The sequence below is a fragment of the Podarcis tiliguerta genome (genome assembly GCF_965153285.1).
Source record: "Podarcis tiliguerta genome assembly, chromosome: 9".
Taxonomy (NCBI): domain Eukaryota; kingdom Metazoa; phylum Chordata; class Lepidosauria; order Squamata; family Lacertidae; genus Podarcis; species Podarcis tiliguerta.
This window is the reverse complement of record NC_139542.1, coordinates 52,205,814-52,225,677: the sequence shown is the minus strand read 5'-3', so window position 1 is coordinate 52,225,677 and position 19,864 is coordinate 52,205,814. Positions and strand designations below refer to the sequence as shown.

The following is a 19,864-nucleotide window of genomic DNA, read 5'->3' as shown; positions in this document are numbered from 1 at the left end:
CGAGGTCTAGCTGGGCTCCAGGGCCCGAAACCCCCTGTGGCAGGCAGGGCAGGACAGGAATCCCTCTAAAAATCATACACCCAGGGCTACGGCACCCCTGCACCCTTGTCCTCTTCCACATCCAGCATAGAAACACAAGCTACTTCCCTCTTAGCATGCTAGTAATTGTATTTTTCTCTGCAGCCTAATTATTTTTGTAAGCCTATTCGCAAGGCTGAAATGGATACTTGGGGCACCATCTTGCTGTAGTGGCAGATAGGCAAGTGCCCTGTGCTTCCTGCCCCCCCCCCCAACAATGTTGTGTTCAATATCTGCTTTCCCCCGTCTTTGGGACATAATATACAGTGGTACCTCGGGTTAAGTACTTAATTCGTTCCAGAGGTCCGTTCTTAACCTGAAACTGTTCTGAACCTGGAGCACCACTTTAGCTAATGGGGCCTCCAGCTGCCGCCATGCCGCTGGAGCATGATTTCTGTTCTCATCCTGAAGCAAAGTTCTTAACCTGAGGTACTATTTCTGGGTTATCTGAGTCTGTAACCTGAAACGTATGTAACCCGAGGTACCACTGTAGTCTCAACAGAGCTCCTAGGTGGAAGAAAAGCAAAGGCTCTATTTCAAATCTAGTGTCATGTATGCATCCCGTCCCTGTATCCCATGCAAGAGCAGTGCATGAACATCTCTGCCTTCATTATACAGAAAATCAGCCTGGGACTATTTCCTGACAAGTTCTTTTGTTAAGTGGTCTATAAGTACCGTTGTGTTTGTTGTTGTTGTTTATTTGCCACTGAATGGGAAAGCTGAATAACTGAAACACAGGTGTACCTATTTCAAGTTTGTGTGTGCCTGTTACCTATTTTCCGAATCATAAGCTCATCTGGTATTGACAATTTCATTATTGTCTAATAATATGAGCCTTTGTGTGTATACACATATATATGTTCAGTAAGGAAATACTGAGTGATTGCTTTAAGATACAGTCGTACCTTCTTTGGAACCTGAACGTCTGAAGCGTATTCTGCGGCTTCCGATTGAGTGCAGGAAGCTCCTGCAGCCAATCGGAAGCCATGCTTGGTTTTCAAATGTTTTCAGAAGTGGAATGGACTTCCGGAATGGATTCCGTTCAAGAACGAATGTACGACTGTACTGTAAGTATAGTGCAGAAGAGTAGACACAAACAAGTGGAAGCGTAGACACAAACAAGTGGAAGCCTACATTAAGGCATAATTATTTCAAATAAAATGTAGTAATTGCATGCTGTAATTTAGGGGTAGGTACAGCTGCGGGTGGCGCTGTGGGTTAAACCACAGCGCCTAGGATTTGCCGATCAGAAGGTCGGCAGTTTGAATCCCCACAACGGGGTGAGCTCCCATTACTCGGTCCCTGCTCCTGCCAGCCTAACAGTTTGAAAACACGTTAAAGTGCAAGTAGATAAATAGGTACCACTCCGGCGGGAAGGTAAATGGTTTGCCAGAAGTGGCTTAGGCATGCTGGCCACATGACCCGGAAGCTATACGCCGGCTCCCTCAGCCAATAAAGCGAAATGCGTGCCGCAACCCCAGAGTCAGCCACGACTGGACCTAATGGTCAGGGGTCCCTTTACCTTTTTACAGCTGCTTCAAAATAAATTTGATCTTTCCCCTTTCCATATGCAAAATTTGCTGTCTGAGGCTGCACAACCAGGGTCCACAATGGTTAGGCCCAGACTTCATTATGAGCAGTATTGTGTTAACTTTGTTATCTGAAAGCATTTGTCCCTTGAACCATTCAGTAATTCCTTGTCCCTAGAAGACTGGAAAAATTTAGGGTGACTAAAGAGTTGAGTTGCCAAAGGGCAAGGGCATGTAAGTTACCCATATTAGCTCAGTGCTGCTTCAAGACAGCAAATGCTGGCTTGTCTTGTATGATCTGAAAGTGCCCTTTAACTTTCCCCCCTCAGCTATCGGTTGCTTCACACATTCAGGAAGGACAAAGGACAATTGCAAGCCAACGATGGTTTCTAGCTTCTTTTTAGCATGTAGATATTTTAAACTTGCTTCAGCATCTAAATCCAAAATGTAGCATTAACAACAACAACATTTCTCTACTGCCCTTCATTTGAGGATTACAGGGCAGTTGACAATATGAAAACACAAAAATACATATAGTAACAAACCAAAACACTACCACCCAGACAGTTTAAAAGCCCATAGATTGTTTAATTAGTTGAAGGCCTGGGAGAAGAGGAAGATGGACATTAAGCACGTGCACATTAATCTCAGAAGCTGCTGGAAAATCAGGGTCCTGATTTATCATTATAGCGGGAGTCATATCCAAGTGCCAAGGGTGAGTAAAAGGCTATTTTCCCCACTTTAAAGACCTAAATATTATACCAGTTTTAGGAAAACTCTTGTTAAAATTGCCCTCAGGCCAGACCACATCTGAACAAAACAGTTTTTGTTACTGGGTGGGTATATGTGGTTTAAATATGCACAATTCACTTAATTCTAATATTTTTAAATAATCATTTTTGGTTGTTTTAGGTTATGTGGATAAAAATACAGTGAGAAGGTACAGAATTCTTCCCATTTTATTCCAGGAAAATAAATATATACTAAGCTGGCATCTAAGAAGAGACATACTTCTTTCTCTTGTTTTCACAACTTGGGGTTGAATAACAGCACAATAGGACCATGGCTGTCAATCATCATAGGCCTTGCTTATGAATACTTCCTGAAATATTAACAAACCAAAGAGAAAGGAAGATGCCATGGTCAGGAAACCATATTCTCCTGAAGAGGCCATCGGCAACATAAAAAACAAAAGTTTGTAATTTGCTTGTGTTGGTATTAAATTTTAAACTGTCTTGGCAGAAAGATGCTGTAAAGCACCTTAAATAAGCAAATAAGTAATGTTTGACAGGATATAATACGCCTTTATAACAAGGCAGCCAGCCAAGTTCTCCCCAGCACCACCATTAAGGAGGAAGTGCAGAAACAGTTATCCTGAGAAATTGGGACACAAGTGGTTGTGGATGTACATTGGAGAACTCATTTGCTCAGTTTTCCTGAGTGAATCCTTTTCTTGTCTGAGTGAATGTGTGCCATATACTCCTATTGAAAAAAATAAAACTACAGTGGTACCTTGGTTCTTGAACTTAATCCGTTCCGGGAGTCCTGAAACTGTTCGAAAACCAAGGCCGATTGGCTGCAGGAGCTTCCGGGTTTACAGCGTTCAGGAGCCGATTTGTTCAACAACTAAGCCGTTCGAGAACCAAGGTACTATTGTACTCCATTTGAGCCCACCATTGTATTTAACTTCCATAGCACTGGTCAGCTTGACCTCCCCTGAGAGGGTGTGTGTCTTTTTGAGTGCATAGAGACCCATTGTCCCCTGCTAAATGCAGAGTCTATCTCTTGGCCCCCTGCCCATAATAACTGACATTTTGCTGTTATTGCACGCTCCTAGGATATCTCTATGACGTACATAAAGGATGCTTAGTAGGATATGAAATTAGATTAATGTTTGTTGTTCATTTCTTATGGGTTATATCCAGCTATGTCACCCCAGGGTTGATAGTTGAAAGTCAATTGATTTCCATTGAGTTTACTCTCAGTGCATCTTAGATGGCAAACATATTAATACCATGCCCATTTTTAAAGAACTCAAAGTTGCTTATAATAATAATAATAAAAAGAAAGCAGTATGCAAAACATCAACAGTATGTAGAGTGTTTATGCAGAAGAGCACTTACTGGAACATCAGAGAACTGGAGGGCAGATTTATATACACCTTTACCCTATTCTAGTAAATATTCTGCTAATGTCTGCTTTCTTGTGTTTTGGATATATGTTAAGCCACTTCAGTTGGTAGGCAAGGTACAAATACTCCTGAATAAATAAAGACAGCCATCATGGAAAACAGCATATAAATATAAATAAATTAAATAACAAACAAAAAAACAGCAATAAAGGAATAATAAAAAACCAAGTAGTTAAACATTTATTATTTCAATGCAATATCCATCAGTTCAAAATGTATATAGTCTTTGCACTGGTTTAGACAAGTCAAGTAGCAAAATGTAGCTGTATTTTTTAAAAAAAGGTTTTTATAGTGTAACATTCTTTCTAGTGTCCAAAAGGAAGTCAGGCTTGCTGAAAAACGGGCCTCTTATTTCTTCGTTGGGTTTCTTCTTCTTCTTCTTAACATTGAAGATACTGGGTTCCGAAAGAAAGTTCTATTCTGCGTCTAGCTTCCTGAAACAAAGGAGTGTTGTTCCTTCGGGAAAAGTACCGCTTCTTCTTTCCCCAATCCTCACTTCCTTTGCAGCCTCGCTGGTGATCAGATGCATATCTTAGAACGCTTCTGAAAGTGATGGTTCATGATGCTTTTGTTTAAAGCTTTGCTATTAGCATATTATTTGGCAGCAAAAGACACTTTGCTACAAATGTCCTTCTGTGGCTTCAGAAATGGCCTGCCTTGCTTGGCAGTTTTAACAGTGGACAGTAAATCTAGCCTGAGCCTGAATCCCTTTATTATCTCCCTTTATTGGCATGTTGAATGATGAAAGCTGAAACACCAGGAGGATAACAGAAACAAAGTGCTCTCTTCTGTTACTCTAACCCTCCATTAATGGAAGAAAGCCCTCTCAGTTCTTCCCTAGTAAACTATGCAGAATGCGACCTGAAAGACGAAAGCATCTCATTAAAGAGCACAAGGCAGACCTAGCCTACAGAAACAATATACCAACGCAGCATGCTTTGTGAAAGAGGTTGGGATAAGGCTACTGTAAATCCCTTAAGTAGTTTGTAACTATCTGGCATTTTAAAAAAAAATATATGGGGGGGGGGGCACCATCAAAGGAAATGGCAGATTTGTTAGGGGTGTAAGGTATGCCTGAACTTTGTCTGCAAACATGAAAGGATATCCAAGATATGAAAGAACGCAGCAATATGATCACCTCTGGATGTTATGAAAGGAGAGAAATGGGAAGCACAAATTCCTTTTGCCTCCTGTTGCCCCATATCTTTGTAATGCTTGAATTGGAACTTAAGCATCTTTTACTTACTTACTTACTTACTTACACACACACACACACACAGAGAGAGAGAGAGAGAGAGAGAGAAACACACACACACACACACACACACACACACCTTTCACAAAACTTTTAATGTTGGACCACACCAGTCCTAATGGCAGATATGCAGCTTCAAATATGATCATTATAAAGAAGTGTAGCCTACTTGGTGGTGCTTGTCTTTTCCATCATCTCATAATTTCTGAGGTTTCTGTGAAGGTGAAATAAGACGGTGCAAGCAAAATGTTGTTGCCAATGAGGCAGCTGTTCTGTGTTAGTTTCTTTCTCCTTTTGTGACATCTCCATTTGCAGCCGTAGGGACTAGGAAGTGCCTTTGTCTTTAAATCAGAAACTAATTGCTCAAGAAGCTGAATTCTGCACCCAGTACTATGTGCTGCAGCTTCTGTTTTACACTTTTGCAGAATTGCAGAAGCTGGAATATTGCTTAGTTCTTTTGAAATTATGAAGTGGTTTATAAATGCTTTTTAAAGAATGGATGGGAATCTATGAAGGTTAATGCCATAAACACACCTTTATAATGGTGACCTCCTCTGCCTATTGAATTTTTTTCAAAGCTTGACTGGTGCTCATACAGGCTAAGACGTCTTCATTCTTCCAGGCCCTTTAAGATTTTGATTTAAGTCCCTAAAACCTGTGGTTTTAGCATATGTACTGGATGGCTATTTCTGGTTCTGTGCTGAGTATGGTGTTTTATTGTGCTGGTTTTGTATTTGGTTTTATTGTGGATTTTTATGTAGTATATTCTCCGTGTTGTGTTCCTATTTTTTAATTTTAAAAGGGCTGGGGTGGGGGGACTTCATCTGGCCACTGGCCTGGGTTTCCCTGCTCCCAGTGGGCCACTCTTTACAGGTATAATGATTTATAATAATAATAATTTATTATTTATACCCTGCCCATCTGGCTGGGCCTCCCCAGCCACTCGGGGCGGCTTCCAACAAAATATTAAAATACAGTAATGCAGCAAACATTAAAAGCTTCCCTAAACAGGGCTGCCTTCAGATGTCTTCTAAAAGTCTGGTAGTTGTTGTTCTCTTCTGGTGGGAGGGCGTTCCACAGGGCGGGTGCCACTACCGAGAAGTCCCTCTGTCTGGCTCCCTGAAACTTGGGAAAGGTAGGGAAATTAATAGCATAGCTGAATCCAATGGACTTTCTAGGCCCTACTTTTGCTGCAGCGCAGTCAATCCCAGCACCAGTGGCCTTGTTCACATTGCCATTCAGCTGATTGCTGGTGACATCAAATCTACCATGCTTATGAAGAATCAGGAGTGCACTTTAAGGCTCCTGACCATGTGTGGGCCAAATCTATCTGTTCCACTCCTTATGTCACATATGTTGTCAGATGTGGGGCATGTGGATGTCATACCCTCCAACATTTCTCTGATGACATCCTATTCTTATTTTATTTTTTTATATACCCCACCCATCTAACTGGGTTGCCTCAGCCCCTCTGGGCATCTTCCAACATATATATATATATATATATATATATATATATATATATATATATAACAATTTTTTAATAAAACTTCCCTATACAGGGCTGCCTTCAGATGGGTTGGATAACTCCATACCCTCCAACATTTTGCCAATGAAAATAGACATGTCCTGAGGAAAAGCGGGACATTCCAGGATCAAGTCAGAAACTGGGATGGCTTCTGTAAATCCAGGAATATCACTGGAAAATAGTGACACGTGGAGGGTCTGGGTTGTGGTTTTGTGGAAACTGCCTTGAAGGCCTTATTAGGCTTCAGGGCCAGAGGTGCCAATTTTTGGCATCTCATAAGTACAAATAATAAATGCTGTGCTGGATTTAACAATGCCAGTTAATTTGCAGCGGTGGGAAAATAACCATAGTTTACTACTGAAGAAAAGCATGGATATTGACTGATGAAACCGAAGGATATCCTTAAGCGGTCTTTGGATTACAACTTATTTTGGCATTACACACAGGATGGAGGTAGTGTTTCTGTAGGAATAAGAGAAAATTACCATCTTTAGTGGCATGTCCTTGGAGGACGAGGGAACGTTGTTCAGCTGGATGTGATTCGTTGGCCTTACTTCAGATACCTCTGATGCCGCTTCCAGCTGCAATAAAGCACTGCTTGTCTGAAGTGTATAATCTTGATGTGAACAAAAAACTGAAACAAAAATAGGCATACTGTCATTAGATTAAATGTATGTACTGACAGATCTGTAACACATATTAGGTTTGTGTCTCTAGCTAAATCAATTTTCACTTACCCTTATAAACCACAAAAAATTAGAACCAAAATACTGTTAAATAAAACCTGTGTGGAGACATTTACAAGCCAAATATGCTGGTAGTATGTTATCTTTGCATATTAAATTATGGCTGGCACATGGACACAAAAGGCTTGGCCGACCTTACTTTTTCCTGTAACAAGGGAGTTTGCTGACAATGGTCTTTTTGTTGGCATATCTTCCAACAAAATTTTGAGACTGAAGATACAGCAGGATCCTAATCTCAGTGTTTGTTTGTTTTTAAGATAGAAAATGGAAATACTCAAACTCAAATTCATATCTAAGTATTTTTACATGTCTAGCTGTGGATATATATTTTTAAACAAAGCTAATCTAAGAATAATTAAAGTGTATTGATAAAGTGTTCCCTATACATTCTGTATTCAGTGATGTAATTTTACAAATACATTAATTTTAATTCAATATTTGCAATATTTACTCTATTGGTCTCGTGCTCATTTTTATGTTGTTTTTTGTCCCCATGTCAAAATGCAAATATTATTATTATTATTATTATTATTATTATTATTATTATTATACTGATGGCTGTTAAGTGTTGCCATCTTTAAGATCATGCCGTGCTCCAGTAATACATAGAGTGGTTTCAAGACCTACCAAAAAGGATCAGGTAGAAGTTGTGTTTCAGATGTGTAAAAGCCAAAGACATTTGTTGTCAAATACTTGTGAAGAATTATGGAAAAATTAATCAACACTATTTTATTAATCAGTAATCCGTATGCAGTAACTTGTTAATAGCAACAACAAATCCATGTACTACCTTTCTTTGTTACTTGTATGATGGAGGCATCGTGTGATTCCTGGGTTGTGGTACAATCCTGGTCTCTGGGGTCAGGCTCTGTCTCCAAATACCTGCAGGCTTGCATGGTCATCTTGAAGAACAGCTCATGCCCAAGCTTCCATGCAATTGGGACACTCATTTCCATGTAACTGTGTGATAGTATTTATTTACTGTATCTATAAATAAGTGAAAAGTCTCTCTTCCTCACCTTAATGAAATCTTTTCACTACTTCTCCTAACTACAGTGGTTCCTCGGTTTAAGAACAGTCCGGTTTAAGAATGATTTGGTTTACAGACTCCACAAAACCGGAAGTAGTGTCCTGATTTGAGAACTTTACCTCAGTCTAAGAACGGAAGCCGTACGGTGGCAGGGCACCGGCGGCAGGAGGCCTCATTAGGGAAAGCGTGCCTCGGTTTAAGAACGGTTTTGGTTTAAGAACGGACTTCCGGAACGGATTAAGTTCGTAAACCGAGGTACCACTGTGCTTTGCAATGCTCCTGTTCATCACGTGACGTTCCTTGCCAGCATTCTAAAAATACCAGGGTATTACAGTAAGGCGGCCAGCATTACTGCACTGGCATCTTCTGTATGCAGAAGATTCTGCCTCTTAAGTTGCATGCCAATGCCAAAGCTTTCTAAGGTTTTAGAGCTGAAGCACGCAGTCCAAAGTGCCATTGGATGGATTGGATGGGACTCTCTTGTGGACTGTATGATTTCAGAATGCAGGTGGGGGGAATCATACGTACAAAACGTCATGACAGGGTCAGAGAGCAGGCTGGCTCCATAGGAAAGTAAGAGAATAACGAGGAGGTGAAATTGTCCTTGACAACTGAAGTAAACAGAGATGTAGAAGTGAATGTGAGGAACTCCAGACAAAGTTGACACAGCTAATTGAGTCCCAGGGTATATGGTCTGAAGGCACATGAGCCCACCATCTTGCTGAAACTTAAGTGGGTGTGATTTTTCTGGATGTGAGTTTCTGGATGGGTGACTAACTTGGGAACAACATGTAGACTGCCTTGGGTTCTGTAACAGAACAGAGACAGGATATAAATGTAAGAAAAGAAAAGAAACAAATAATGAACTGATACACTATGTAGCAGCCGGTTACACAAAGCGAAAATCCTTGGATGTGTTTACACTTTAAATGACTTGGAATGCAATCCTAGCCCTACTTACCTGGAGTAAAGCCCCACTGAATTTAGTAAGACTGACTAATGCCTAGGTGTGGTTAGGATTGTGTTGTTACTACTTAAAGAGGAGGAAAAGAATTCCAGCCAACGAGTTTAGTCAATCCAGCTAAGGATTGGCTAGTGTTGCCAAGGAGTTTGTGTGTGGCATTTTTATGCTTTTCTTCCTACCATGTTTTCCCCTTCTGAAAACACTTATTCAGTACTGGTGCAAAAGCAAAGTATCTCTGTCCCTGGCATAATTGCAGCATACGATAGCTCCATAAGAGGCAGATCTATGAATCATCATCAGTAAGTCTCTACTTTGAATCCCATATTAGCTGGGGACTCGGTACATAGATGTAGACAAGCCACACTCTTTCAGCCTTAGCCCCACATCTGGGAATTGGGTATGGGGACCATAACACTAACCAACCATCCAGGGTTGTTAGAATTATAACCAGATAGCGTGTGAGAAAATCTTTGAACACCAGAAAGTGTTATATGAATCCCAAGTATTGTATTTTTTTATTATGGTATTCCACAGAGTTATTCTGCTTTCTGCAGTCTGGTTTGCTTGCAAAATGGAGAGGAACATAAGGAATCACTTATTGTTGATTGTCAGCTGAAAGCTTGGGGACCTCTGCAATTGAGCATCAACAAAAGCTGAACTGAATTTAACATACTTGGCCGGACTTGTATCCTTAGGAAAGAGGCCATATTCAGTTCCTTGAAGTTTACTCCCTATTAATTGGTCCCCAAAGAGATAATTAACTCGATGCATGTTCCAAAATAAAATACCCCATCTATCCAAACACCTTCAGCATTGATGGAGTCTCTCTTTTTTGTCACCTCATTCATCTGTAAAGTCTGGAGGAAAAGATCCACAGTCTTCTTTGAGATACTCAGTTTTAAGAACATGACATTTTTAGCACTGATCAATCAATCAATCCTGGAGCACAAAGTTTTCTTGTAATAATGCTTGTCCTGCAAAACTTACCACAGCCTTAATAAAAGGCCATCCCTCATGAGATGTTTTCAACTGTGGTTTAAGTAATCTGAGTACAATGTGCATTGTATTAGGGATTATAAGTCTGCATGTATGTTTTCAAATGCACCTTTCACAATTAGTCAAAAAAGCTCAAAAGACCAAACACCCCCCCCCCATTTTCTTTGAGTTATTTGATGTGAAAAACCACAGCCTACCTTGTTTCAAAAATGTGTGTGCCCTCTGCATCTGGTAGAGTCTATGTGCATTTTGTGCTTGGGAACCCATAAGTGTAAAGTGTCTTTGTAAGGAACGTCCCTTAAAGAAGTTTAATAAAGCAGCCTGGAACAGGGACAGAAAGAGAGACTAAAGCAGTGTGAAGTGAGGACATACATTTCCACAAAACAGGAGGAGTGACAAGCACATTAATATAGATGCATAAGGAAGTGAGAAACTTCACATTGTGTTAAGCATCTATTGCTGTCCTTCATGCTCTTCAATCTGGCTGTAAGTCCTTGCTCTGGGCAGTACTTCAGGAGGATTAATAAGGCTTCTAGTTAAAATCAGCCTTTTTGACTTCACTAAGCTTGGAGATGGGTTACCATATGAGCAGTTTATTGGGCATTGCACCAGCAAAGGCCCGAAGTCAAATGCTCTAGGAAACCACAGGCCATGGTGTTCTTCTCCAGTGAACAGCATACTGCAAATGACTTTTCCTCCTAACAGTGGGTGGTATCTTAAGGTTTATGAAATTGAAAGCTATTTTACACCTTCTCTAAATATAACGTTTTTGAGACGAAGGGGAGGGGGGAAGGTTTGCACCTTGTGGTTTTTTTCTGTGATGTGTGCATGAAACAGATTCTGAATAAGTAGCAATAGATCATGACTGCTAAGGGTAAAAAAAGAGAAATCACTTATTGCAAAGCATCAGGGTTAATGTTTTCAGACCACTATGTCAATCTGCATGACAGCTTTAAAGGAAATAAATTATAGCATGACTGGGAGTTGAATGTTTAGTCTGAAAACAGACATGGCTGCGGCTGCATTTTTAGCCTTTGTGGGCTCAGCAAAGGACCCTGTTGTCAGCTTTTAGCCATGCGAAAGGGTTGGCAGCTTGAAGCATGTGATATTTTGCTGGCTTTGCCTTGATGTTTTGCAGAGAGTGCTTTTTCTCGTGGAAGGAGACGTGTTGGGAAAGGGAAACTAAACCCAAAGATGTTCATCTTCTCGTGTAAGCACAAGAGCTGCTGTTGAACTTACTGAGATTTGGAATGGATTTTTGCACAGACCTTTGCAACGTTCTGCTAGCAGCTTCTTTCTGCCTGCCAAGAGTTCTTTGGATCCCATCTATTATGTTGGAAGGGAAGGCATTTCCGAGTTCTGCCTCTAAAAACTCAGTTTGAAGCTGAAGGATGAAACTTGTATGATGCTGGCCCTGCAAGAACGGTGTTCCTCTTGTACACTGATGAAATTAAGAGGGGGGTTTTGGGGGGTGGGGAGCATAATTGAAATTCTGTATTTTGATCCAGTTGTTCGAGAAACGTTAAGTGGTAGCACAATGTGTATCATGAGGGCAACAGATGGGATCACCAAGGACACAGGGACCCTTTGCAGGGTGCATATTTTGCCCTTCCATATGAGTGAAAATTTGGCACCCATCGTTTTCTTTTGTTCCCTACCCACTACAACCATCAGATTCACACAACAAATGCAGTGGCAGTTCATAAACATCTGGTTTTGGTCGACTGCGAGTTCCCAAAAGAGGGGACATAGGAGAGTATGCAGCAACTTTCATACCGCTATGTTTATATGTGCATGTTAATTACCAAGTTTCTATTCCTGGGTAAAGAAAATGATTGTGAATGGGGTGGGGGGGAGGCTTGTGCTGCATGAATAGCTGAGAAAAGACTTTGTCTCTTACTGGAGCATACTGCATAAGTATTGCTCGCTATTGGTAACATTTGCTCCTTTCATCTACCTGCACACTGTTGAGAAGTGTCTGCAATTCCTTTCACAGGGAGAGTCACCCCTGAGCAGCTCAGCTCACATATCCAACTCTTCAAAAAGAAATTTGAGGCCATTGAGAACCATTGTGGGCTTCTGCAGATTGCGTTGGCTGTTGTGCAGACACTGAAACACCCTCAGAGTGCCAAATGGGACAATTTCCTAGCCTTTGAAAGGCTACTTGTGCAGGTAAGATAAAATGTGAGATTTTTATGTCCTTTCCTCCAAGAAGTTAACAGTGGCTCTCCCATGTAATCAGAACAACTGAGGCTGTAATCCTATAGAACTGACCTATAGATCTTTGAACTGACAAGAGCTTACTATCGAGGAAACATACAGTTATGTACTGAGTTGAATAGGATCCAAAATGCAGCAGTCTGATTGGTCCTAGAACAATAGGATCAAGAATGCAGCAGTCTGATTGGTCCTAGAACAATGCAGCAGTATGATTGGTCTGCAGGAGCCACCCAATCCAGCTTCAGATGGAAGTGAATCCACAACCTGATTGGCCTACAGGAGAATTCCGGAATTAGCCAATCATGTGCAGCCCATTGTATAAATAATGTATATATAGCATATACTTTGGGGAAACTTTCATTTCCTCCTCACCACTATGAGCTGAATAAAGAGCATGAAATCCACTCTCGACTGAGTTTATTTCACATACATAGGATCAAACTTTTTAAAAAGTTGCCCGGCTTTGGCAAGATTGTGCCAATTGTATATAAAATATGGTTATACCACTTGTAATTTTATTTGAATAAAAAAAAGGAAATACAGGCTCAGCACTGTGCAAAGTCTGCTGAAAAAACAACAGCACTGTGTTGAACTAAATTCCGAGTGAAGGAAAAAAACGCAGAAGAAGAAAAAGGGCAGAAGGCAAGCAAACATTTTAAAATATACATTTTGATGGTTAGTTGTTACCAAGTCCTTTCTTAATCATACCCATCTCAGGATTTATACCCATTGCCTCCTAACCTTTATAATAGGTTTCGAATTGGAGCCAAAGCAAACTTTCCTCTCTGGCATTATAATTGTTTCCTAAGTACACATTCATTTGCTGCAGTCAAATGACAATTATTTTGAATTGCATTATCCATAAGGCTTGCAATTTTCTGAACTAGAACACACAGCCCTATTTCTAGCAGGCAGCGGGTTGTGAAGAGGGAAACTGTGGACCTAAGGGAAAAAAAATCTAAGTTCAATGCTCGGAAAACATGGCTGTCCTTCGGGAAAGAATCATAGCTTCGTTGCAGAGGCTCAGAACCTAGCCTCTCCAGGTAGACCTGAGAAAGTCTGCTCTCCTGAAACCATAGACAGTCGCTGGCAGTCAGTGTAGACAGTACTGAACTCAATAGTCCACTGGCATGATTCCAGCATAAGGACGCTTCCTATGTACTGAATCATAATACATGATGCCAGCTTTCCAAGATGCTTCTTTTCTGCAAGGTGTAAAGTCAGAACTGTGCGATAAAGACTCTGATACACTTCTCTGTCTGCTTAAGATTATTATTTTTTTAAAGCGTTTATTAATTTCCCAATAAGAACATCCAATTAACATATCAAATCAAATCCAATAATAATAAAAAAACTAAAATAAAAAAGTCCAATTGCGTTCCAAATTGTAATAATTTTTTGTTTTGGCTTCCCACGGTCTGAATTCCGAAGCACTTTCAACATCATAGTCCTGCCTCTCATCATCATTAATGTTTTTCATAGTTCCATATCTCGATTTTATCCTCCACGTTTTTTAATACAATACATTGCAAATCAACTGCACTCCTCTAAATGTTAGCTGCTGTTATATACCGGTACACCTAGATTAGTCTTTGTCCCTATAGTGCTCATGGGATTATAATTTTATAGGGCAGACCAGTATGTGCTTCCTGAACTTCCCAGCCCCATTCTCAGTCTGCAAATTTGGGCGAGACAATATGTGCTTTTGAGGGAGACGGGTTTGAAGAATATTCCTTTCTTTAATGGGGGAATTATGCTAGAATTAAATGTTGCTCCTAGGGGCACTTCTGCCATCCCCCCCCCCCCACGTTAAACATTTTAGAACAGAGACAACATAAAATAACACAAAAGAAGCAATTAAATGGCTGTGTACCACCTCCTGTTAAGATGAGCCACCCGCTAATTGGACCTTCATTTTCTCCAGATTAAGCCTCATCCAGTCCATTGCAGCCTGCAGACCTCTATTCAGCATGTCTGTATTGGATGGAAATTAGTAGAGTCACTCCAGCATATTGGTGACCCCCTGGATGCTTGCACCGTGTCATTTCATGTAAGAATCAAACATTGCAAACAAAGTAAAACCCTGTAGCACAAAGTCCACGGGGTACAACCATACCCTATTTTCATCTCCATGAAAGTTTACCAGGCAAGAATGAAAGCACCTGAATGCTGTGTCCTAACTTCCTCAGTTCCCATTCTGAACAGTTGATCCAGAAGCACACCACACTCAATGGTGGTGGCTTCACCCAACTCCCAGTTCTTTTCCCACTAAAGGTTATCCAGCAGGTTGACCAAGGCTGTTTTGCTGCCAAAACAGAGATGGATGCCAGACTGAACTGCATCTAGATCATCAGTGTCATCCAAGAATTCCAGTACAGCCACCACCATTCAAACACCTTGCCCAGAGAGGGAAGATTTATGACCTGTTGATAGCTGTTGCAGACTTCTGGGTCCAGGGGTGATTTCTTAGGAATATCAGTTGTTAGCAGCAGGGACCACTATTAGCAGGGAACATGATGATCTGATTGAGAATCCTAATACAATGTGTCATGGGGAGACTTAAGTAAGGGGAAAATGCATTTTTCCTCCATCTGTGAGCTCCTTCTCCTCTTGTACACCATCTCCCGATGCATTTTATAGACTCTGCAGTTTTCTAGATTAGGGCTGCTGCAATAATCTGTGCTTCCTAAAAACATAAACTTTCTGGGGGAAAATTCATAGCTCTCAATCAGGAATGGGCAACCTGTGGTGCATGCAATTGACGTGTCACACGCATGCCGTGGAACATGCTAATGTGTTATTATTTTTGTGCGGTGTGCACACATCACGTGGCATGTGCACATCATGCACACGTCACCACAGAATATTGAGCTCTTTGTGCCAGCTAATACCTCCTTGCTGGTTATCTTGAATCACCCACTCAGCCAAATTCCAGCATATGGGAGAGAAACGAGATGTACTAAATAGCTTATATGGTGACCTATTTAATCTGATGTTTTGCAGAGAGAGAAAACATATTTTGTGCAGATAGACACTCTTAAAAGGCAAGGCATTTTAAGGATCGCCTTGAGAGAGAAACAGGTTTACCCAAGTTGCAAATAGCTGAATATCTGCAAGGCATTTTTGAATGATTAGTATCACACATTGATATTACTATAGCCAATTTTAGAGGCACACCATCATCTTATATGGAAGAGGCAAATGTGTGTCACATCTGGTGAACATCTAGAGACTTTCTGAAAAACATCATCACATTTTTTGCGCTTGAAAGTATGCACTAATGCCCTTGAGTTAGCTTCTCCTGCTATGAATGTTTTGAAATTGCAAAACTTCCAAAGATAACAGGAACATGTTTCACATAATTGGGAGCGATTGCTTTGCGATGGATGTCCTCATGTGTTTTTGTATCCCAACGTTGGTTGACATTTCGTGCCTTGAAAATACATCATGGATGCCATGCTTGTATTTGTGGAGGGACTTTAGCTGCTTTCCCCTTGACCCGAAGAGGAATCAGTTGAGCTAATACTCCAATCCAAAATTCATTGGGCAAGATCCAAAAGAGCTACTTCTGACCAGGCCCAAGGGTTTGCAGAAACTCAGTGGAGTTTTTGAGTCCTTTTCTTTCAATAGCTGACTCTACACTGGTCTTTTTACGGTTGCAGTTTCAAAAGCAGTTTGTTATGCCATATGGAAAGCTGGAGCGGGTGCTCCTGTTTTGAAGAAAAACAGCCCTAAAGCCCCCATTGAGTATACAGAACTATGCTTAAAAACTATACTATGATGATGATGATTCTGTCTATATTATTGGGGGAGGGGAATGTTTACTGTAAAATCTAGATACTTGTTTTTGCTTCTATAAACTCTAGATACAGATTATCTTCTTTTCTTTTTGAGAAATGTTGACATTCTTGAAACCGATTGTACTATAGTTTTAAACAACTGCCTTTTCAACCCACAAGCAAAGCCAACTACCCAGGCCACAATCTTCATCTTATCTGCTCACCAAAAGAAAAATTGCTCCCTCCCGTATGTGTGCAGTCTATATGGAACAAAAAGAAGAAAGAAGAAGCAAAACTGCCCCTCAGGGCAGAATTTCATGTTTGTTCGACAGCTTTGAATGCAGGACTTGCGAGGCATTTGCAGGGTGGACTTGATCAGCAGTTGAAACACTTAACCACTCCCATAGATGCCTGTTCTCCTACTGATAGGACTGTTTCCCCTCCTTGCTTCCAGTTTCTGAGACCATGTAGAAATGAAATAATTTAATATGCCCACCTTAGGCAGGAATTGGCAGGGGAGGATTGGTAAGCTGGAAAATGTTTTAAGCATCTCCTCTATCCTGATAATTTCCCCCTACAGTTGATCCTTCAAACGAGGAACCCTGGGTTTTCCAGTAAAGTCTACTTTTGCCCTTAGACTGTGTCCTTTCTATTTTCATTTAAAGTCTGTACAGATATACAGTCTATCTATGTTCATTTACCCTGGCACTTCAATAGATTTTACAGATTTAACACTGCGAATTTTAGTCTGTTTAAAGTTATATATGTTTTCTTGTTCATTGTATTTGTTTTATGTTGCACTCTACCCTGAAGTCTGACATGAGGAAGGGCTGTATAAAAATGTTTTAACATGTATGATCTGTCTGCTTTGAAAAGGAGCTGAGCCCACAGTGGTGGGTCATTTCATGAGCATCTTTCTCAGCTTTGAAATGGGGCAGCTCCCCTATTGATGATTTTCAGTGATTACTACAAGGTAGCATTGAGAGTGTTTCAATATTAGAGAATGGAATGATTCTTGCTTAGCTAGAATTATCACAGCAACCAGGATAAGAAACATCACCATTGCTCTGAATAGATTTCATTTTCTTTTAGGGATGTCAGAACATAACCAAATCAGATTAATTACATAGGATCATGATTTCATCACATCCAGTACCTGAACTCCGCTTGGCAGAGTTCACTTAAGAAGGAAAAATAGGACTGAAACAGTGACTGTAAATACCAGTAGTTTTGAGGAGCCATGTAAAAGGCAAAATTAATCACTTTTGAATAGGTTTCCCTGCTCTTGAAATAGTTACTTTTAAGGACATTGAGAGAGAACATTTGGCTCAACTCTAGTTTTGATTACTTGGTTTTGATTCCTAACTGTTTTCATGGAAGAATGGCAGCAAAATTTGAGAACAGTGTACTTTCCCCTCATTCTTCTTCCTATTATGTAGAGCAAAGTTAAAGTTTGCCCTGATATCTGTTTACACTTTATCCTCAGGTGCAAGTAACTCAATCTTATTTGGGCACGCAGAATGTGAAGCCAAAACTTAAAGCATGTTTGGTTGGTGTAGACTGACAAAGTAAGGACAGGGAAAAAATCTTGCTCCTGATTTAATAATAAACTTGAATTCCCTTTTGCAACATGACTTTTGACATAGCAAGAAGTCCAAAATGAAAACCAGAGTGGAGTGAACGTCTTGAAAGAAATGTGCCTTCAATTAGCCCTTGCAAAGGCGCTTTCTCTGGTAAAAAACTTCAGGTTGAAAAGTTCACGCACACGACTTCAGCTTGGTTCTTGCAGCTTATTTGGAATTTTGGGCTATTCAAGCATATATCTCTGTACAGTTAATGTCAGGGGCTCCCAGTAACATAACTTCAGTCAAACCAAACCATATTTCACCTTTCATTATCTCAATGAATATTTCAGTTTTGAGTTGCAAGACACCTCAAGATGCTAACCTCTCTCTTTCTCTCTCTATCCCTTTCACATTAATTATTTTGTTGATCACATATAGACCTAACATATGTGCCAGACAGAAGAAATGTAGAATAATGCCCATGTCCTAAAACTATTGTATTTTAAAAGATTTTTAAGCTATCAAATCTGCAGCAAGAATGCACATTTGCCAAGCAACCTTTTCCTTCTAATTTTGGTTTATGCATGTAGGAAAACAGGAGTACAGAATATTGTGTTCATACTTGTTAACTAGCCTTCTTGAGTCAGGCATCCTTGATGCCCGGTGCTAAGAAGTCTGGCCATGTAGGTTCAAGTATTTTCACCTGGAACTTTAAACCCTACATGGATAGGAAGAACTACACAACTGTGTATAAAAAAATGGGATTCAGGTTGTGCTTCCCAAAATGCAACGTTATTTCCAGCAAGACAGTTTAGAAACTGTGTGGTGTTTCAAAGGTAGCTTCCAATATGGCCTGGAAATCTGCTGTCCAAAGGGGAACTGGGAATCTGATTTCAGGCCATTGGTCTACTTAAGTCTACTTTTACTGTAGGTCTACAACTACTGACACTACCTCTCCAGGATTTCAGACATGGATCTCTCCAAGATCTACCTGGAGATGCTGGGATTAAACCTGGAACATTCTGGGGGTAAAGCAGATGATCTACTACCAAGCGACATCTGTTCCCCAACAAAAAAGTCAGTAAGCCCACTGGACAGGCATTTGGTTTATTAACAAAATGAAAATGGCACCCTTCATTACAAAGTAACCACATGACAGCTACAACATAATATCTGGAAACGTACATACAAACAAATCAGACCAAACACTTCTAGCAAAACTAAAATCCGGTATAAAACATTTACATATAAACAGCACAGCAGAGCAAACAGGCTAAGGCACTGGTTAAAATCAGAATAACTGAAGTACAGTTTACCTTGGAAGTCGAATGGGATCCATTCCTTCCAAAATGTTTGAAAACCAAATCGTGGCTTCTGATTGACTGCAGGAAGCCCCTGCAGCCAATCAGAAGCCACTGAAACCTCATCGGATGTTTGGGTTCCAAAAGAACGTTTGCAAACTGGAACAATCACTTCCAGGTTTGTGGCGTTTGGGAGGCAAAACATCCGAGTTCCAGGGCGTTTGGGATCCAAGGTACGACTGTATCTCCAAATACCTGAAGAAGCAGGTATTTTTAGCCAGGCATTGGAAACTTGCTAATGCAGCCATCTGTACCTCCAACCACATCTGTGCAGATGGAATAAAGAAGTAGAGCTTGCTGCCTACATATTGAGGACACCAAGCCCTAAACCCCTGATAACCACGCCCAACGTCTTCATGTAGATGTTAAATAGCATTGGAGAATTAATGGAAGTGAGGGAAGTCACAACACAACTTTTTAAGGGGAAACACAGGATTCTGCACTCTCTAGAAACAGCCCTGCAGGTAGCAACAAAACCCTTGTATCACAACATCTCAATCTCCCAGTCCCAAAATGGATGAGATTATCAAGGAAGATCACTAGGGTCACAGTTTCCCTTCCTCTCAATATAGATCATCCACCAGGGAAAACTAAAGTCATCCCAGCTCTTTGGAACTGGGTC

The 19,864-nt window shown here is 40.6% G+C and overlaps 1 protein-coding gene across 1 annotated transcript in view; it reads left to right on the top strand.

Annotated features, from left to right (window-relative positions):
* The window catches only part of SCFD2 (sec1 family domain containing 2), a 146,382-nt gene that overhangs the window by 18,650 nt on the left and 107,868 nt on the right, over positions 1-19,864 (top strand). Inside the window, exon 4 of the mRNA XM_083458209.1 lies at positions 12,314-12,489. Within this exon, the coding sequence (XP_083314335.1) occupies positions 12,314-12,489 (176 nt within the window). The remainder of the gene's footprint in view (positions 1-12,313; positions 12,490-19,864) is intronic.